Source organism: Aphidius gifuensis, linkage group LG2 (genome assembly GCF_014905175.1).
Source record: "Aphidius gifuensis isolate YNYX2018 linkage group LG2, ASM1490517v1, whole genome shotgun sequence".
In the NCBI taxonomy this organism is placed as follows: Eukaryota; Metazoa; Arthropoda; class Insecta; order Hymenoptera; family Braconidae; genus Aphidius; species Aphidius gifuensis.
The window spans coordinates 24,735,322-24,753,526 of NC_057789.1; the positions used below are offsets into that span (position 1 = coordinate 24,735,322).

Below are 18,205 nucleotides of genomic sequence, written 5' to 3' on the forward strand. Positions count from 1 at the left end.
TAGTTTTGCCAAATCGCCTGGGTCTAACTATTAAATTATGCCTTCTTGATTCAACGAACAGTTTCACAAATTCTGTTTTGTCAACATAACGCCTTGAGTTAATTAATTGTATCAAATTTTCAACACCAACCGATCCATATTCTTCCGGATTTAACAAAGCCATCTGGTCAGTATTATTTCTTGAAGATTTATTGTTAATCTGTTTGGAAAAAAATAAAAAAATATTATAATAGAATATTAATATTATATAATAGAATATTATAATAGAATATTAATATAATAAAATATTTATATAAATATTTTAATTGATTTGTACTTATTAATTGTTATAACAAAGATAACTATATTAATATTTATTTACTCCAAATAAATAAACAAATGAAGTTGATAATTTCTAGAACTTCGAATTATTTAACCGTTTAAAAATTTATTTTTATAAATTAATTTCTAATAAGTTAAATAATTTATTAATTAAAAAAATATAAAAAATTTAATCTTTACCACCTTTTCCCACCTACAATACCAGTACTAGAGAGTTGAAATTTATTGTTTTAAAGTACTTTTGAATATGCCAACCGGTCTATAAAAAAATTAATTAATTTCTATATGTTCCCCTGGTGGAAAAAATCTCTCTGGATTTTCTCCGAATTTTCTCCGGATTTTTACGCAATTGAAACTTCCGGAGATATTTACGGAGTAATCTCCACACTACTTTCATAATATCTCGGAATTTTAACCAGAATTTTCGCTCAAAAAAAAATGGAAAAATCAATAAAAAAAACCAGAAATAAGAATTTACATACGAAAAATAAAAGAGGAATTTTTTTCCAAAAAAATCCGGAGAAAATCCGAAAAAACTCCGGATAAATATCTCTGGAAGTCTTAATTGCGTAGAAAATCCGGAGAAAGTTAGGAGAAACCCGGAGAAATTATTTCTATCAGAGCAGTACTAGAAAGTTGAAATTTTTTTTTAAAGTACTTTTGAATATGCCAACCAGTCTATAAAAAAATTAATTATTTTATTTATATACATATAATATATAATAAAATACATAAAAATAAATTTAAATATAAATATACTGATTTAAATAAATAATTTAAACTTATTTAAAAATAATGCATTGTTTATCAATTGTTTTATTTATAAATTAATATATTTTATCATTCTATCGTTGTCAGTTTTAAATTTAAAAAAAAAAAATCATCCAATTAGCTGTGATTCTAACAATGTTTCCTATTGGATAGAGTGAGTGACAAAGGAGTGGGGAGAGATTTGCGATATTATATTATTATTTACAATACTAATTAACATTTAACAGCAGTATTTATTTATATATTGTTGTAAAGAGTTACAACAATATTTACTCCAATTTAACTTGATAAAATGTCGGAGGAAATTAATTTTGACTGTGAAATTGATATAAAAGAAGAAATGGATTGTTTGAAATCAATTTGTTCATATTTTTTAGACAACAACAATGATAATAAAGTGGACAATAAAAACTGTAATAATAAAATTAAAAGTTATCCTGAAAAAATGAATGAAAACAGTGAGTTTTGTAACTGCCCATTGTCAAATCTTGATGAACAATTACAAGCATCAATAATACAAGCTGAAAGATCAATATCACAAATAAGTCTTCACAGTAATGTACCTCTTCAAGTCAGTAAAAATAATTTGTCAATCAACAAGATCACAGAATTACCTCTGGAAAAAAACATGTCATCAAAAGAAATAGATTTTTTTGATGATGAACCACCAACAAAACGAAGCAAGTACAATGATTTTACAAATATAAAAATATTTATTGATGAAGGAACACAAACACAAGCTCCAGCATCACCTGATAAAATAAAAAAAAAAATGATAAACCAAGAAACACAAACTGTTGATCAAAAAACACAAAATGATGCTGATAAAATTATGATATCAAGTGAGACTCAAACTGATGATAAACTACTTGATATTACAAAAAAAAATAAACCAAAAAATGATAATTCATTGTTGATTATTGAGGAAATAAAGACAATTATTGATAACAGAAAAAAACGTTTGTCATCATTGTCATCTAGCATCACCAAAGCAAGGTAAACATATAAATTAATTCTGATTTTTGTTTCACTTTTTAATTGATTTATCATTTGTTTACATGTAGCAATTATCTGGATGAATTAAAAAAAGCTTTGGATCCATCAATGTCATCAACAAGTCCAACAGCTTTACTTCAACTACCAAAAAATTCTGGCTATGATAGTCAATTTGATTTTCCAATTAAAAATCGTTACTGCAAATTACCAGTTATTGTTGAAAATTCAAGTGGAATACATCAATCGAAATTGAAAAAAACACTTGTTATAAATAAAACTAAAAAAGTTGAAATATGTTTACCAAGTAAACAAAATAAAAAATCATTAAAACGTCGTGTTTTAATGACATTAAATAAAGAAAATATTTGTTACAGATGATTTTACATTTGTTGTGATATTGTGTCGTCACACTTCTAGGTTTTATTATTGTTATTGTAGTATTATTCTGTCAAGGCTACTGTTTGTTATGATTAGTTTTTCAATTGTCTGATAAATAAGCTTAAAAATAACTTGATAATTATAAAAATACTACAACATGTTAAATAAATTATATATTAATAATTAAATAATTAAATTTAAATGTCAATTTGTTTTTTTTTTTTATGTAAATTCAAGATGAATAAAAAATTAACCTCCAAAAATACACCTTTAAGAAATAGTAAATCAGCAAATAAACAATTTTGTTCACCAATTGGAATAACTCCAAAAAATAATAAGAATGTTAAATTAATTTCAAGATCAGTTGATTCATTAAAACCATTGACTGATAAAAAGTAAGTTTCTATATTTTTAATAATAAACTTTGTTTTTTTTAATTTATTAATTAATGTTTACAGTGAAAATTTAACACCAAAAAGACCTCATTCAATTGACGAGAGTTGTCTGTTAAAAAGAAGAAGAATTGAGCTTAAAAATCATCATCAAGATGATGATAAAACAAATGATGTTGATGCTGTTTTAACAAGATCAGATTTATCAGCTATAAAAAGAAGAATAAGAAATAAAAAACAAGAAATTGAAAGTATTAAAATTAAGCTAAGTTACAGAAATAAACATCAAACAAAAGATCTTGATGGTGAAATAATTAAATGGAAAAATGTTTGTCACAAAGCATTGATACATTTTCAAAAAGAATGGAATCAAAATCATGCAGAAGGTACATCACTAGATATGGAACAAATTATGAAACAATTAAATATTGATCCTGATGTTGTCAAGTTTCCAGATGATTAGCTATAATTTCTATCAATAAAAAAAATTTGTTTTCTATTTTTTTACATCACAGCATCATTAATTTAAATCATTGTTTGATTCATCATCAGTTATTAAGAAAAATCATGCCTGGAGCATTTAAAAATAAATAAAATTGTAAAATTTAATTTGTTTTATTTGAATTTATTGTTTACCATTGTTATTAAAAAAACAAATAATTATTTAGTATTATTATTGATAATTTTTTTTTAATATTTGTGGTATCTAAATGGATGATCTGGATCAAATAATTTTGGATCATGCATCCACTTTGGATTTTTATTATAAACAGCCATTAATCCACAATTTTGTGCTTTTAATATTTCACGTTCAACACGTTCTTGTTTTGCTTTACATAGACCAGTTATATGACGTCCATAAATACGTCCTGTATATGAACTTTGAAATTGTGATAATAGCCTGGTGTTTTTATAATTTGGCTCGACATTATATTTACATAATACACAAATTTTTCTTGGTTTTTTGAAGGGATTTTCTTCCAAAGTTATTGGCTACAAAAAAAAGAAGAAATAATTATTAATCATGAAAAGTATAATGATTCAATTAAAACAATTGTTTTTTTAATATTCATTGTTGTTGTTTTTTGTTAATTTATCAAGTTGTAAACAATTTTCTAAACTTACGAGATCATCATCTTGTGACTCAGAAGCCAATTGATGATTTTTGGCTGCAACGTGAATAAATCGTCTTGTTTCTCTCAATGGAAATTCTAAGAAATTAAATTTATAATTAATAAATAACAAATTATCAATTGTCAAATATATTATTGAATAATTTAGGTTAATTTTTTTTAATTGAAATACTAACTTGCTATCTCAGCAATGTTGCGAACTAACCAAGCCATTTTTCGAATGATAAAATATTATTTTAGAAATTTTTTAAATGACAATCATTTATTGTTGTTTATAATAATTAATTAACAATAACTTTATTATTTGTTGATAAAAAAAAAATGGAGTGAAAAATGTGTGTGCTATATCAGCTGTTTTTAAGAGGATACACAAGTTGTCCTGTTTTACCGGTAAAGTCCGTAGGCTTTTCTATCAAAGAAATCTTCTTTTTATTTTCCATGGGCAACGGTGCAGACTCTATCGTTTTCCTTGTCGTGTGCCTACCAAACAATTAAACTAGTTAAACTAATTAAACAATTAAAAAATTATTAATTTTTCCCTGTAGAAGTTTTGGTACCAATTCATCAATTGATGCCTGATGGTGAAGTTGGTAAGTCAGAGAAAATTTTTTTTTTTTTCTAACAAATCATCAATTCATCACGTGGTCAACCTTCATTATGATACTTCAATTTTTTTTTTTTTTTACGTCAATTAATTTTTTTAAATTGAACAAGAAAAAAAATAAACAAATTTTAAAAATTTTTTAGTGCTAATAATTATAATAATACAATGATTAATTGTTGTTAATATGATGAAAAAAAAATTCATGATATCAAGGTATATTATAACAGCTACATGAAATTATTTATTAATTGTAATTGTTTGTGATTTACAGGTTGTTTGCGCTGAATGTAACATACGAGCCATTTATGTATTTGTCAGTACCATTACCACATGCTATGGAACGTCAATTAACTGTAACATATGTACCAGCATCAATTGAACCAGCAACAAAATGTGTTTTATCATTAAACAAACAATCACGTGTTGTTAAAATGAAAGAAGAACTTATTAAATTACTTGGTATTGATGATGTATCAATAAACAATATTGCATTTGCTGAAGTTTTAGAAGATCATATCGCAACAAGAATATTGGTAAATAATTTTTTTATTATTCATTCTAAATGGAGGGTTAAGAAAATAGCATTTTTTAAAGATTAAAATATCGTTGATACTGCCCTCCAATATAAAAAAAAATCAATGAAAGAACACTCTTGTTATTGATAGATTAATTTTATTTAATTATTTTTCGCAGGATGACAATATGCAATTGAGACATGTTGATGATACAAATAGAACAATATATGCATTTGAATTACCTGAACCACCAGCTGAATCAACTACAACAACACCTGATGCTACTAGTAATGATCGTTTAACAGATACTGATTTAACAAAAAATAATACAAATGATTATGTTGAAATTGGACCATGTATTGTATGCCTTGAAGAATTGGATGGTGACTTGAGTAGACATGATGAAAATAATTGTAAATTTGTTGTTTGTGATAATTGTATTGAGGTAATTAACTTTTTGTTTTTTCTTTTATTAATACAAAATATGAATTGATACTTTTTTATAATATAATTTCTGAGAGATTATTTATTTTATATATCTATTTTTTTATCAATTTTAAAAATTTATTTTTAAATATTTAACTAATAAAATATTTTGTTTTGTTTTTTCTTTTGTTTTAAAGGGATATTTTAAAGTATCACGTGATTGTCCATGTTGTCCACGTAAAGTTGATAGAACGTCATTTACAAAAATTGATCCAACTAGAAGACCACGAGTGAATGATTATGTTGAAATTGGACCATGTATTATATGCCTTGAAGAATTGGATGGTGACTTGAGTAGACATGATGAAAATAATTGTAAATTTGTTGTTTGTGATAATTGTATTAAGGTAATTAACTTTTTTTTTCTTTTATTAACTGATACTTTTTTATATAAATAAATTAAAATCTCAATGATGACCAATGACAGTGTCAATCTAGCAGTTGGGGTTTACAAACTGGGTACATAATTATGTTACCAATGGTAATTAATACCTCGGGAAGGTCTGAGACAAGGTTTATCAAAACACTCTAGCTGGGTGGTGTTATAATAACACGCATGGGAACCAGAAATGGTTTGACAATTTTCAATTGCCTGGGATACTTTGTCAATGTGACATTGTTGAGGTGATTATTGTTAAATTGGAAACTCGTGTAATCCGCATTTTGAGTACAATCTGCAAGCTAGTTTTTTTTTTTTTAAACTGGAACTCAATTCAGACTAATTTGATACTGTCAATTTCTGAGAGATTATTTATTTTATATATCTATTTTTTTATCAATTTTAAAAATTTATTTTTAAATATTTAACTAATAAAATTTTTTCTTTTGTTTTAAAGGGATATTTTACAAGATCACGTGAATGTCCATGTTGTGCACGTAAAGTTGATAGTACGTCATTTACAAAAATTGATCAAACTGGAAGACCATGACCAGCAATTGGAATATTAAATGTACCACTTGTATTACGTCATGATACGACTGATGAAGCACCAAATAATTGTGAAGGAACTAAATTATTTGGTAATCCACATCTTGTTAAATTACCATTACGTATTAATGCCAAAGATTTACATGATGTTATTAAAAAAATTGTACAAGATAATGAATATACCATTCATTATGTTGATGGACAGGAACATCACTGTTCTTGATGCAGGGACATTGCCTTTTTGAATAATAAAAGCCATCTAGTAGAAGTATCTAGAGTATGTTTGAAACTTCAAGCTATTGCTAAAATTATAAATATAATTATTGTTTAAAATGAATAAATAAATTGAAATTAACTCTATCAAGAAAAAAGAAATTCAAAACTAGTTATTCGATTTATTTGTACATTATTTAATAAAAATAATAAAAATTGTCTGTAAATAAATTAAAAGCAACTTAATATTTTTATTAAATTAAATTTTTTACAATTACATTTTTTAAAATTGTATTTAAATAATAAATACAAAATGGAAAATATTTTATGCAATCGACCATTTATTGCTACTAGCAATTTTCCAAAGACTTGATAAATTATTAAATGAACCAGACTCAATTGATTCACCAGTAAATTCAAAGACAAAAGATTTTTCAAATCGAAAAAAATATTTTTTTATAAAGCTTTTGATAAGACAATTAATAATTAATTTATCCTGTTTCTTTCAATGGAAATTCTGAAATATTTAATTTGTAATTATTACTAATTAATAAACAACGAAATTTTAATTAATAAAAAAATTGTGGAATAAATTGAGTTAAATTTTTTTATTGATTATGAATAAAATACTAACATTGTTTATTGTGTTTTCATTTTTTTATCTTTTTTGAGTTGACTTTTTTTTTCAGCATCACTACGCATTCTCTTTTTACGTAAAATATGAATTTCTTTTTTACGATCTTTACGTCCTTCAGTAACAGCCTTGTAGAATTTCTTATGTTTTGGCTTCATTAATTTTGCACGAAGATTGAAAGCATGTTTATCTTCTTTAGCAGCAGCCCATGGTACTTCTTTAACTACTTCACCAGCCTTGACTTTCATTGTTTTCTTTTTAGCCAATTTATTTTGTTCTTCTACATCTAATTCTTGCTCTTCATCATTATCATCTTGATCTGATTCTGGACCTTCGGTATTTTCCAGCTCAGCATCTTCCTCATCTTGCTCTATATTTTCTTCTTCTTCTTCATCATCATCATCATCGTCAACATCAGCATCTAATTTGTAAGTTGGATCAACCATTGCACGTTCTTCTGGTGGCATGTAAACGTCATTCAATTGTTCATTTTTAAATGGTGATAAATGTGGTGGAAGTATTGCACCCATTAAATATTCTTCAACTGGTAACAATTCACCTCTATTAATCGAGTCAAATACCCATTGTGGTTGAACATAATAACGTGAAATAAATTGTTTTTCCATGCTTGGTCTATCAACAATTTGATGTGTTATTGTCTCATTATTTTCATCAAATGTTGATCCAGCAAATGATGTTTTATCCCATGACACTTCTCCACCAAATGCACGAATTACAAATACCAAAGGTTCACGTGGTACTTCACGATTTAAAAAGAATTTTTTACCCTCAAAAAGAGAAGTCTCAGTAATATAATCTTCATCATCATTTCTTGGCTTTTCAACATTACCAATGGCATTTGATTTAGGTGGATAATACATGTTGAGTGTGTGATATAGTCTGTAGTTAACAAACCCAAGCATATAAACATAAAATTCAACAAATGTTGACATTATTCTAAAGTCAACTTCAGCCTTTGATTGTGGCTCAAATGAAAAGTTATGTGGTACAATCCATGTGATGGTTTGTCCTTTAATTTCTGCTTGATAATAATAACCTTTGATACTGACAAACACTTTTTTCAACCATTTACCAGCAATAACTGCATTCAAGAATTCAACAGTAAGTCTTTTGCAGAGGTCAGTTTGATCTCTTGGTATATGTGGCATTGATGGAAATGAACTAAATAAAAAACACAAAGTCAAACAATCATCTAGGTCCCTTAGAGCATCAATAAATGTTGGATAACGTTCTTTGACAATGTGATCCAACTTGACAACTGGACGATTATCCAAATAACGTTTCATGTCAGAATAATTTTTCAAGGCTTTAGCTTTACTCATTTTTCTATTGAATATTTTGGTGTCTCTCAATTTCCAAATGATTGCTTCATGCATTAAAAATTGTATATCCTTAATGTGGTACAATGTCCTTATGCCTGATTTTCCTTTTAATGCACGTTTCCATTTTCTTGGCTCTCTTGGGTAAATTCCCTTGATTATGCAAAGTTTTCTAAAATCATTAAGACTTAGCTGCAATTTTTTCAAAGCAGCTTTCCTCGTTAAAAACTGAGCACCTTCCCCAGTTTTGTACTGTAGAAAAAAAAAATAACAATATAATAAAAATAACCTCAAAATAATAACATGATTATAACAACTGATTTTTTACCTTTTTTTGGCCATTAGCAACCATGATTTAATTAGTAATAATTACAATATGTATTTCTATATTATTATTTAAAAAACAACATGTGTATAAAATTGTTTAATTAAAAATGAAAATATACTCCACAAAACCACGTTGTGGCCAGTGGCTTGTATGAAAATTCTTGACAATGTGGGTATTTGGTTCGGAACTGTTCGTATTAGTTCGGAACAGTTCGGAAGTAAATGGAAGTGTTAAAAAAGATTCCTCTATTATCATGTAAAATTCAATTGCCAACAAAACAATGAGCTGTCATATTTTTTTATTTGTTTATTAAAATCGTAAAAAACATATGCACTCATATTAAACCCTATAAAATTAATAATCATTAAATATTTTTTATTACCATAATATAAATAATATCAAATATATATTTTCGAAATTAAAACACTGCAATAAACATTAAATAAAAATACACCTTGTATGTCAAGTGTCAACCTTGAATAATACTTGAAGGCTGTTCCAGTTGATTTGACAGCACACTGGCAATATAACAATAAACAAAGTACAACAATAACAATTATTAATAGACATTGAGTTTATAAATGCCAAATGGAAGAAAAGCTAAAAGCATATCGTCTAAAAAAACGTCAAGAAAAAATTATGACAAATATCAAAGACTCAATACAAAATGTTTTTGTTGAAAGAAATACAAGGTAAATAAACACATCATATCAACCAAGATGTTGTTTTTTATAATTATAATTTATTGAATTATTTAAATAACAATTTACAGTGAATATTAATTTAAATTTTTATGTAAAAAAAAAAATGAAAATTGTAAGTTTACAGGATACTGATGATCTAGAGAGTATTAATTCTGAAGAAAGTACAGATATTCCATTACCTGAAGAATCATCACTAGCTCTTAAATTATTATATCTGTTACTTTGGATAACAGTTTATTTGATAGCTTTACAAGTAGAATTTGGAGCTGTTTATTTTATAATATCAGCATTATTTTTTATATGGATTAATACAAGATCAGAAAAGAAAAAAAAAGGTGAAATAAGTGCTTATTCTGTTTTTAATCCAAATTGTGAAGCTATACAAGGTACAATTAATATTGAACAGCTAGAAAAACAAATGGGCTATGGAGTTACACATTCATCATTGTTGTAATTAACAATAATAAATTATTATAAATATATTTTATTATTAGAAATTAAATTTTACTATTGAAAAATTAAATTTTGTTATCTAAAAATTTTTATATAATTAATATAAAAATAAATACACTGTTATAAATATTATCATGTTATTATATTTATTGTAAAATTATTTATAATTTTGTTGTAACAATTTAACATTTCTTCAAGATATTTATTAATATTATTTTTATTTGTAAATGATTCATAAATTATTGTAACATCTGTTTTTGATTTTAAATTTTCATCTAAACACAGTAAATTAATATCAAGATTTAAAATTAAATCATTCATCATTCTAACATCCAGTGGTCTGAAACATAAATAAATTATATTTTACAATTATTTATAATGTATATTAATTAATTATTTATAATTACTTGAATGGTGTGATTGAATTTGTCTTGTCTTTTAAATTATTTCCAAACTTTGTTATTATCTTGATTTTATCCTCAATATTTTCTGCAAATTAATAATCAATTAATGCTAAATATCATGTATTTATTTAATTAACAAAATATTATTTATACTTTTAAGTGTTGATGGTACATCATGCAAATCTGTTAATGTATGATCAATTGTGTCTTTAATATTTTGAGGATACCAATGAAACAATGTTATTTGTGAAAGCTTCCAAATACTTGTTGTTGCTATTCCAGCAAAATTTTTCCAATTAACAATAAACATGTCATCATGATCATCAGAAACTATTGCTAATTTCGTCTGCAAAAAATTTAAAAATCATCAATAAAACATAAACTACCAAATTTAAATATCAAAGTACATACATATTTTATTCTTGCATGTGGTACATCAATATTTAACCGACAAATTTTATTATTAAATATATCATGCTCAATATTTTTATGTTCTTTCATGGTTTCCAATACAACTGATGTTACCATATCAGATCCTGATGTCAAATATTTTCCATCAGAATACAATGATTCAGCCTCTAATGATACGAAAGCAACAATATTTTTTCTACTATAAGTTGGAACATAATCAATGCAATTATTTATTGATGAATCATTATTATCATGATGTTTTTCACACATGATAAATGTTAAACTTCTTCTTGGGATCCATTTGTATTGTATATTTAAATTATTTAGTTCTTTAATTATTTCAATTACAATTGACATTGTTGGTGATTCTGTTGCATGAAGAACAACAAATTTATCTTGAAATAGAAATAGGAAAATTTAGCAAAAATAGGCAAAATAATCTCATAGAAACCATGGAAAACGATCAACTTACACGTTCAATTCTCAGAGATATTATTATTTTATGAATAATTGATGTGTATTTGGTCGATTTTCGTGGTTTCTATGAGATTCTTTGAAGCTGCAGAAAAATAACCTGATGCGGAAGTTCAATAAATCACGTTTTAAATAAAAGTAATTAATTACCTGGTTCACGTCTACCAGTAACAGTACCAATGATGCATCCCATTTGAAATGTTAATTTATCAAAATATTCTAAGCTTGATAACATTTCTTTGATACTTTTTAAACTGCCATTTCTTTTATATAAAAAAATAAATAATATATCAAGGTTTTTGTTAATTAATATTTATAATTTTTTATGATAAATAAATGCTCTGACAAAAATGATTCCTCCGATATTTCTCCGATTTTTTCCTAATTTATAAACTCGGAGAAATTCGAGGGAAAAGTCAGAGAATTATTTAAGAAATATCGGAGAAAAATTTCCGCCAGAGTAAACTTACTTGTATGATAATTGATCAATTGAATAATTATTATTTTGTAATTTTTCAATAATAATTTGTCTCATGTATTCAACATTTTCAAGGCCATTACCAGTATGTTCAAGACGTTCTTGTTCAACACGTGTATTACTTGCTGTATCAGCAGCAAATCTACCAAGACAAAAACCACATACAAGACACAAAAATCCAATTGAAAATAAAAATGATATACACATTCTTTTTGTTATAAATTCACTTGTTTCTTCAAAACCGCGTGCTGTTTGATAACTCAATACACGCTGCATTATTATTTTTTTTTTTTTAAATAAATATACCAATTAAAAAGCTATCCTATAATAATTTCAAATATCAATTTATTTTTTTATATTTAATTGTTTATTTATTTTGGAAATAATATAAACATTGATGTACTTGAATATCGTCAAATAATAAAATATAAAAAGACTTTTTGGCAAAATGCTTGAATCAAGACTGTTATAATAATCAAAAAAAAATAATAAAATAAGTTTCTCAAGTTACTTGAATTACCACCACTCTAAAATTACTATTTTAATATCAATTTTTTTCTATAATAAACCGAAATATATTCAACAATTTTAATAATATAATTTAATTTTCAAAATAAATTAATCAAACGTATTAAATATTTTAAATATTCATTTTTTATATCAAATTAATTGATAATAGTTTATTATTTTTTAAATAATAAATACGCATTAATATTTTTAAATTCCAAACTTTATAAAAATAGTTTGAGTACAAGTGTTCAAGGTCTCCTAACTGTCGACACAAAAAATTGAAAAATAATAATATAAAAATAAAATAGACCAAGTCGTTGAAAAGAAAAAAAATAATATTCTTATTAAAATAATTAAATATTAATATATTTTAAACAACATAATAAATTATTTATTTATAATTTTTAAGCATTAATTAATTCGCTCATAAACAATGATATAATGACCATAATTATTTTGTGGAAAATGTGAATTAAATAATTTAACAATTGGTTTATAATTTTTTAAAAAACCAGATATACGATTAACAATATTATCATAAACAATTAAAAGACTAGGTAATGATAAATTTTTATAATTATCATCAAGCCAATTGCTTGGATTTTGAAAAAATTCATCAGCTTCATCAGTATAATTATTGATGTAATGTAAATTTGGTTCACAAGTTAAAAATTTAATTGTTATATTTTTATGTATATGACTGTAAAGTGGAAAAGCATGACAAGGTGTTAAATACATAATATCATGTTTATCTAAATTTTCAACAGTCAATTTATCCTCTAAAAATTTAACAGTATCAAGTGGACCACGTTGATGAATAACACTAAAATAAATACCCGGTAAAATATTAGTTAAAATTAATATTCCAATTAACAATTTTTTAAACTTATTTGACATTAAATTATTTGTAAATGGTGTACACGTACAAATATAAATAATCATCGGTAAAATTGGCAATAAAAATCTAAATTCTTTATGTTCCAATAATGAATAAATAAAAATTGTCCATAGAATCGAAACAAGACAAACTAATTGTTTAGTTAAATTACGATAATTTTTTATAATTTCATATCCAACAAATGGTAAATAAATGGCAAACAATCCACTTATAACAGGTAAGCCAACAAAAAAATACCACAATAAATGATGCTTGCCATAAAAATCAGCGATATTATTAATGATATTTAAACGAAAAAATTCTAGGGGTGTTATTATTAATTCACCATAACAATATGTGTCAATTATTGTTGAATATGTTAGTGTAAATATTACAATACCAGTGTATTGAAAAAATAAAAGTATAATACTTTTTGTTGATGAAAATATATGATAAAGACAAAGTGGTATCCATGGAATAATTATTGTTGGTCTTATTGCACATATAAATCCTAATATCCATAGAAATTTTGTGTCATTTGATGTGTTTCTTTTATTTTTTCTCCAAGGAAATACTGATAGTGCAATTATTGTTAATGATGTCTCCAAAGTATTTGTTAAAGTTCTTGTTGCACAATAATACCAGTACCAATTGATTGCTAAACAAAATACTGTTAGCTTATTTTTCGTCCAAAGATAAAATCTGGAAATGAGATAAGTCATTTAGTAAATTTGATATTGTAAAATGTATTTTTGGCTGATTGATACCTGTAATCAGCATATCCACTTAGGGCTGCTTGAAATATTCGAGGAATTGTTGTCAACATATTGACAGAGTCTAAATTAAGTGTTGCTAAAATTTTGTACAATACTGATATTAAAAATGGATATATGTAACTTCTTATCATTGACTTCCATTCCCATGTTAGATGACCATAATTAAATGCTAAATTATGAGCTACTTCAAGAGACTGCCAATATTCATCTGGTACATGACTTGTTTGTACAATATATACAGATATTAATCTCCAAATAATGAGACTAATTAAAACATATTTTGGTTTTTTAAACAGCATTTTTTAGTTGTTAGAAATTTTTGAATTTATAACTCAGAAACAATTGTAATTTGTTTGTGCATTTTTCGATTTGAAATAAATAAATATCAAGCACTGCGTTTACATTTAAACATTATCAAAATGACTGTTTAAATTACTAAGTTAACAATTAAACACTAAATGTTAATGACAACACCAAGAACTGTCAAGGGTTTGTTGATGATGCTGATGAATCCTCATCCCATATAAAAATCGAAACGAATTAATTCTTTTGATAATTAACAAAATATTTCTACAATAATTTAACTGTCTATTTTCATTTGAAATTTATAATTAATTAGTTTATTTAAAAATAAACAAATGTACATAACCACACAATATTTCAATGTTTATTTACAAACAAAAATAATAATAATAAATTAACGAATTGGGCTGAATTGGGCGATCCGAAATTGACGACAATAAATTGAGTGGAAATTCACCTTAAAAATTTCAAATAAATTTATTTATAATTTTTTTTTATGCAATTATTGTTTATTAATAATTAATTTATAAAATAAATTTACATTAATTATTAATTTGTTTAAATAAATCAAATGACAATAAAAAAAAAAAAAGATAAAATTCAAAAATTAGCTGTTGGCTATTTATTTATTTTGTAAATTAAAATTACATAAACAAATAAAAAAAAAAATATATACCTATATATTTTTTATTTAAATAAATAAATAAAAAACATTTGTTTATTTTAATTTCTAGACATGGTTAACTTGCGCACGTCAATATGACACTGGTGGATCATTTTGTTTAATCTATATCATCAACAATCTGCCTTGGATACTTGGATTTTTGGTCTGTAAAAATATCATTAACATAAATTATATAAATAAAAAAAAAATAATACATGTATCTATTATTTCTAGACCCAAAAATATGCTAAAAAAAAATTAAATTTAAACAATAAAAATAATACTAATCAAGGATGATAACAAAAACATCAAAGTAAAATCAACAAGCTGCTAAATAAAAAGGTAAAAAAATAATATAAATATCTACAAAAATAATAATTAATAAAAATTAATAAAATTTTCAGCAAGCCAATTAAATAATGATAATAATAACAATCATAAAATATGAATAATAAAAAATTAGATTACAAATTAACAAATAAAAATGATGATAAAAAAAATCCAGAATTAACTGTACAAATGTTTTTTGAATTTATGCGAACAGCATATCAAGTTAATGATAGTTTTGATGAATTATCAGCAGTATTAACAGCAAACAGTGAAATTGATTGGAATGAATTAGCAAAAATAAATTTAAATAACAATGAATCATCAAATGAAAAATCAACAGAGACAGATTTAATAAATGACAATGAAATTTTACAAGTTAAAGATAATCCAGATGATTTAGATAAAAAATCTAAAACAAATAATATAGTAATCAATAAAAATGATGAAAATAATGATAATTCATTATCAAAATTATTAAAAACAAATTTAAGTGATATTTTACATGAAGGTTTGTTGGATTCTGTGTTGCCATATATGATACCAAAACAATCTGTATCACAGCCAATTATTAAAAAGCCAATGATAAATAATGAGCCTAAAAAAACAACATCATTGCTAGCATCATTTGATAAATCATTAACAACAACACGTGATAAAGATAAAGAACGTAATAAATTAAATCGTAAAACATTAGAAACAGAAGTTGAAATACATGTTTGTGATGAAGCTAAAAATATAAAAAAAGATTTTCGTTGTCCACAAAATTTATTAATTCAAAAAATGTGTTATTTTGGTGATGTTACAGCTGGACAAAAGCTAGAAGAAATGGATATATCAGTACATTGTGATATAATAATATTTGATTGGTTAATGAGATGGGTTAAAAAAGATATTATTAAAAAATGTGAATGGCCAATATTAGAAGCAAATAATGTTATACCAATAACAGTATCAGCATCATTTCTTCAAATGGAACCTCTACTTGAACAATGTCTTATTTATTGTCATGAAAATATGACTGATATATTAAAAACACCAACAATATTAACATGTTTAAATGATAATATATTTACAAAATTATCAAATTTATTTACAAATATTGATGTTGAAAAATTAAAAGATAAAAAAGATAAAGTACAAAGTCGTTTATTTTGTAAATTAATATTATCATTAGTTGATTCATCACCAAATAATAAAATTGGACATTATAGTTCATTATCAACACTATTTAAATGTAGTAAATGTCATAAATATATTATACAATTAATATCTGATACAGTACCATGTATTTCAAGTTCAATGAAAATTGATAATAAAGGTAATATTTATAGTAAACATACACGTGATACAACATGGACACTTAATGATTATATTATTAATTTAAAAAATGAATTACGTACATGGAGAAAAGTTTATTGGCATTTATGGGGTGATTGTCATTTTATAACATGTCGTCAATGTGAAATATCATTTCCAATAAATCAAATGGATTGGTGTTGTTATCATCCAGATAAACCACAATTTTTTGCAAATGAACAACAAAGAGGAACATCATTTCCAATTGGTCGTTATCCATGTTGTAGTCAACGTGCATATCGTTTTGAAGTATTAATTAATCGTGAAGGTTGTCGTTATAAAGAACACATACCAAAAATAACAGCTGATTATGATGGACATATTTTAAATATATTTACAATGTATAGAGATATTATATCTTTGGATCCACCACAAAAATTTTATCCAGATAAAATAACAAGACTTGCAACAAAAGATTCATCAATACCAAATGGTAAATTATTATGTAAAGAGGTCATGTGGTGGGATGGTATTGAATTGGTACCATCAAGACCAAAGCTTGGTCTTCTTGGAAAATTTTGGGGTGGAGTTAGTGTTAAAAAAAATTGTTCAATTGGTGATACTCGAGGTCATCAAAAAAAACAATTACAACAACAAAATTCACAAGTTGAAAATTGTTCGAAAGATTCATTATCAAGCAGTGAATCTGATGATGATGATACTGGTACTGCTGGTGGTGGTGGTTGTGGTGGTAGTAGTATTGATGAAGATTCTGATAACAGTGAAGAATCACATGCTTGGAAAAATTTTAAACCAGTTGAAAAAATTAAATCTAAATGTGGAAATTCAGTTAAAAGGTATTATTTATAATTTGTTTTTAATATTACAATTTATTTTGTTGTGTATTTTTGTGTTGATAGAAATGATCAAGCAAGAAATTGGAACATGAATTTACTAGTCAGATATAATCAAGATAATCAACGTGATTTTGAAGAACGTGCTGCAGCTCAAATGATTGCTTTACTTACAAAACGAAATATTATTGAATCAAATATTGCCCATAAATCACAAAAAAATCATCATTATTATGGACAACAATGGAATCACAGACCAATTGGTATATTATTATTTATAAATAAATTTATTAAGCATTTATTTATTGTATTATACCACTGCTTTGTGTTTATTCAGGTGGTACTTATGTAAAATTAGAAGCTGAATTTCGTGAACATGCAACACAATTTTCTAAAAATAAAAATACAAATAATACTAAAGTTTCAGTACGAGTAAAATCATCAAAATCATAAGAAAATAATGACAAATAAATAATTTAATGATAATTAATAATGAATATATTTATTTGAATAATAAAAAGTAATTATTACGAGATATATATTTTATTTTATTAAATTATTAATTAAGTTTTTTAGAATTATTGTCAATTTGATTGATTAAATCACTACGATTTAATAATCTTTCCAATTTT

General features: G+C 24.7%; 8 protein-coding genes across 11 annotated transcripts; 4 read left to right on the top strand and 4 right to left on the bottom strand.

Moving 5' to 3' along the window:
• Positions 1-1,354: 1,354 nt before the first annotated feature.
• On the top strand, positions 1,355-3,454 carry LOC122849709 (uncharacterized protein PFB0145c-like). 2 transcript variants are annotated; one of them, XM_044148488.1, is made up of 3 exons: positions 1,355-2,088; positions 2,157-2,861; positions 2,925-3,454. In XM_044148488.1, exons 2-3 carry the CDS (start codon positions 2,668-2,670, stop codon positions 3,319-3,321), a joined length of 591 nt encoding a protein of 196 aa, XP_044004423.1. In that variant the 5' UTR covers positions 1,355-2,088; positions 2,157-2,667; the 3' UTR covers positions 3,322-3,454. The 2 variants fall into 2 exon arrangements, with proteins under 2 accessions (XP_044004423.1, XP_044004421.1); XM_044148486.1 differs by lacking the exon at positions 2,925-3,454 and having other exon boundaries at positions 2,157-2,810.
• An 11-nt stretch (positions 3,455-3,465) lies between these two features.
• LOC122849712 (28S ribosomal protein S18c, mitochondrial) lies at positions 3,466-4,356 on the bottom strand. Its single transcript, XM_044148493.1, has 3 exons — positions 4,168-4,356; positions 3,984-4,069; positions 3,466-3,851 (listed from the first exon to the last, which is right to left on the bottom strand). The coding sequence occupies exons 1-3, from the start codon at positions 4,202-4,204 to the stop codon at positions 3,549-3,551; spliced, it is 426 nt and encodes a 141-aa protein (XP_044004428.1). The 5' UTR covers positions 4,205-4,356; the 3' UTR covers positions 3,466-3,548.
• Positions 4,357-4,431: 75 nt separating this feature from the next.
• Positions 4,432-7,330, top strand: LOC122849710. 3 transcript variants are annotated; one of them, XM_044148490.1, is made up of 5 exons: positions 4,432-4,544; positions 4,867-5,128; positions 5,289-5,555; positions 5,734-5,943; positions 6,433-6,535. In XM_044148490.1, exons 2-5 carry the CDS (start codon positions 4,901-4,903, stop codon positions 6,523-6,525), a joined length of 798 nt encoding a protein of 265 aa, XP_044004425.1. In that variant the 5' UTR covers positions 4,432-4,544; positions 4,867-4,900; the 3' UTR covers positions 6,526-6,535. The 3 variants fall into 3 exon arrangements, with proteins under 3 accessions (XP_044004425.1, XP_044004424.1, XP_044004426.1); XM_044148489.1 differs by having other exon boundaries at positions 4,436-4,581; XM_044148491.1 differs by lacking the exon at positions 4,432-4,544 and having other exon boundaries at positions 4,661-5,128; positions 6,433-7,330.
• LOC122849703 (pescadillo homolog) lies at positions 6,965-9,226 on the bottom strand. The gene is made up of 3 exons (XM_044148482.1): positions 9,040-9,226; positions 7,372-8,963; positions 6,965-7,254 (listed from the first exon to the last, which is right to left on the bottom strand). The coding sequence occupies exons 1-2, from the start codon at positions 9,061-9,063 to the stop codon at positions 7,377-7,379; spliced, it is 1,611 nt and encodes a 536-aa protein (XP_044004417.1). The 5' UTR covers positions 9,064-9,226; the 3' UTR covers positions 6,965-7,254; positions 7,372-7,376.
• Positions 9,227-9,291: 65 nt separating this feature from the next.
• On the top strand, positions 9,292-10,197 carry LOC122849711 (SAYSvFN domain-containing protein 1). The gene is made up of 2 exons (XM_044148492.1): positions 9,292-9,731; positions 9,861-10,197. The coding sequence occupies exons 1-2, from the start codon at positions 9,628-9,630 to the stop codon at positions 10,195-10,197; spliced, it is 441 nt and encodes a 146-aa protein (XP_044004427.1). The 5' UTR covers positions 9,292-9,627.
• Positions 10,198-10,249: 52 nt separating this feature from the next.
• On the bottom strand, positions 10,250-12,440 carry LOC122849707. The gene is made up of 6 exons (XM_044148484.1): positions 11,956-12,440; positions 11,636-11,748; positions 11,012-11,406; positions 10,754-10,946; positions 10,604-10,685; positions 10,250-10,536 (listed from the first exon to the last, which is right to left on the bottom strand). The coding sequence occupies exons 1-6, from the start codon at positions 12,237-12,239 to the stop codon at positions 10,329-10,331; spliced, it is 1,275 nt and encodes a 424-aa protein (XP_044004419.1). The 5' UTR covers positions 12,240-12,440; the 3' UTR covers positions 10,250-10,328.
• LOC122849704 (GPI mannosyltransferase 3) lies at positions 12,308-14,799 on the bottom strand. Its single transcript, XM_044148483.1, has 2 exons — positions 14,118-14,799; positions 12,308-14,052 (listed from the first exon to the last, which is right to left on the bottom strand). The coding sequence occupies exons 1-2, from the start codon at positions 14,423-14,425 to the stop codon at positions 12,885-12,887; spliced, it is 1,476 nt and encodes a 491-aa protein (XP_044004418.1). The 5' UTR covers positions 14,426-14,799; the 3' UTR covers positions 12,308-12,884.
• Positions 14,800-15,497: 698 nt separating this feature from the next.
• LOC122849702 (uncharacterized protein KIAA1841 homolog) lies at positions 15,498-18,093 on the top strand. The gene is made up of 3 exons (XM_044148481.1): positions 15,498-17,576; positions 17,640-17,836; positions 17,911-18,093. The coding sequence occupies exons 1-3, from the start codon at positions 15,538-15,540 to the stop codon at positions 18,024-18,026; spliced, it is 2,352 nt and encodes a 783-aa protein (XP_044004416.1). The 5' UTR covers positions 15,498-15,537; the 3' UTR covers positions 18,027-18,093.
• Positions 18,094-18,205: the final 112 nt, after the last annotated feature.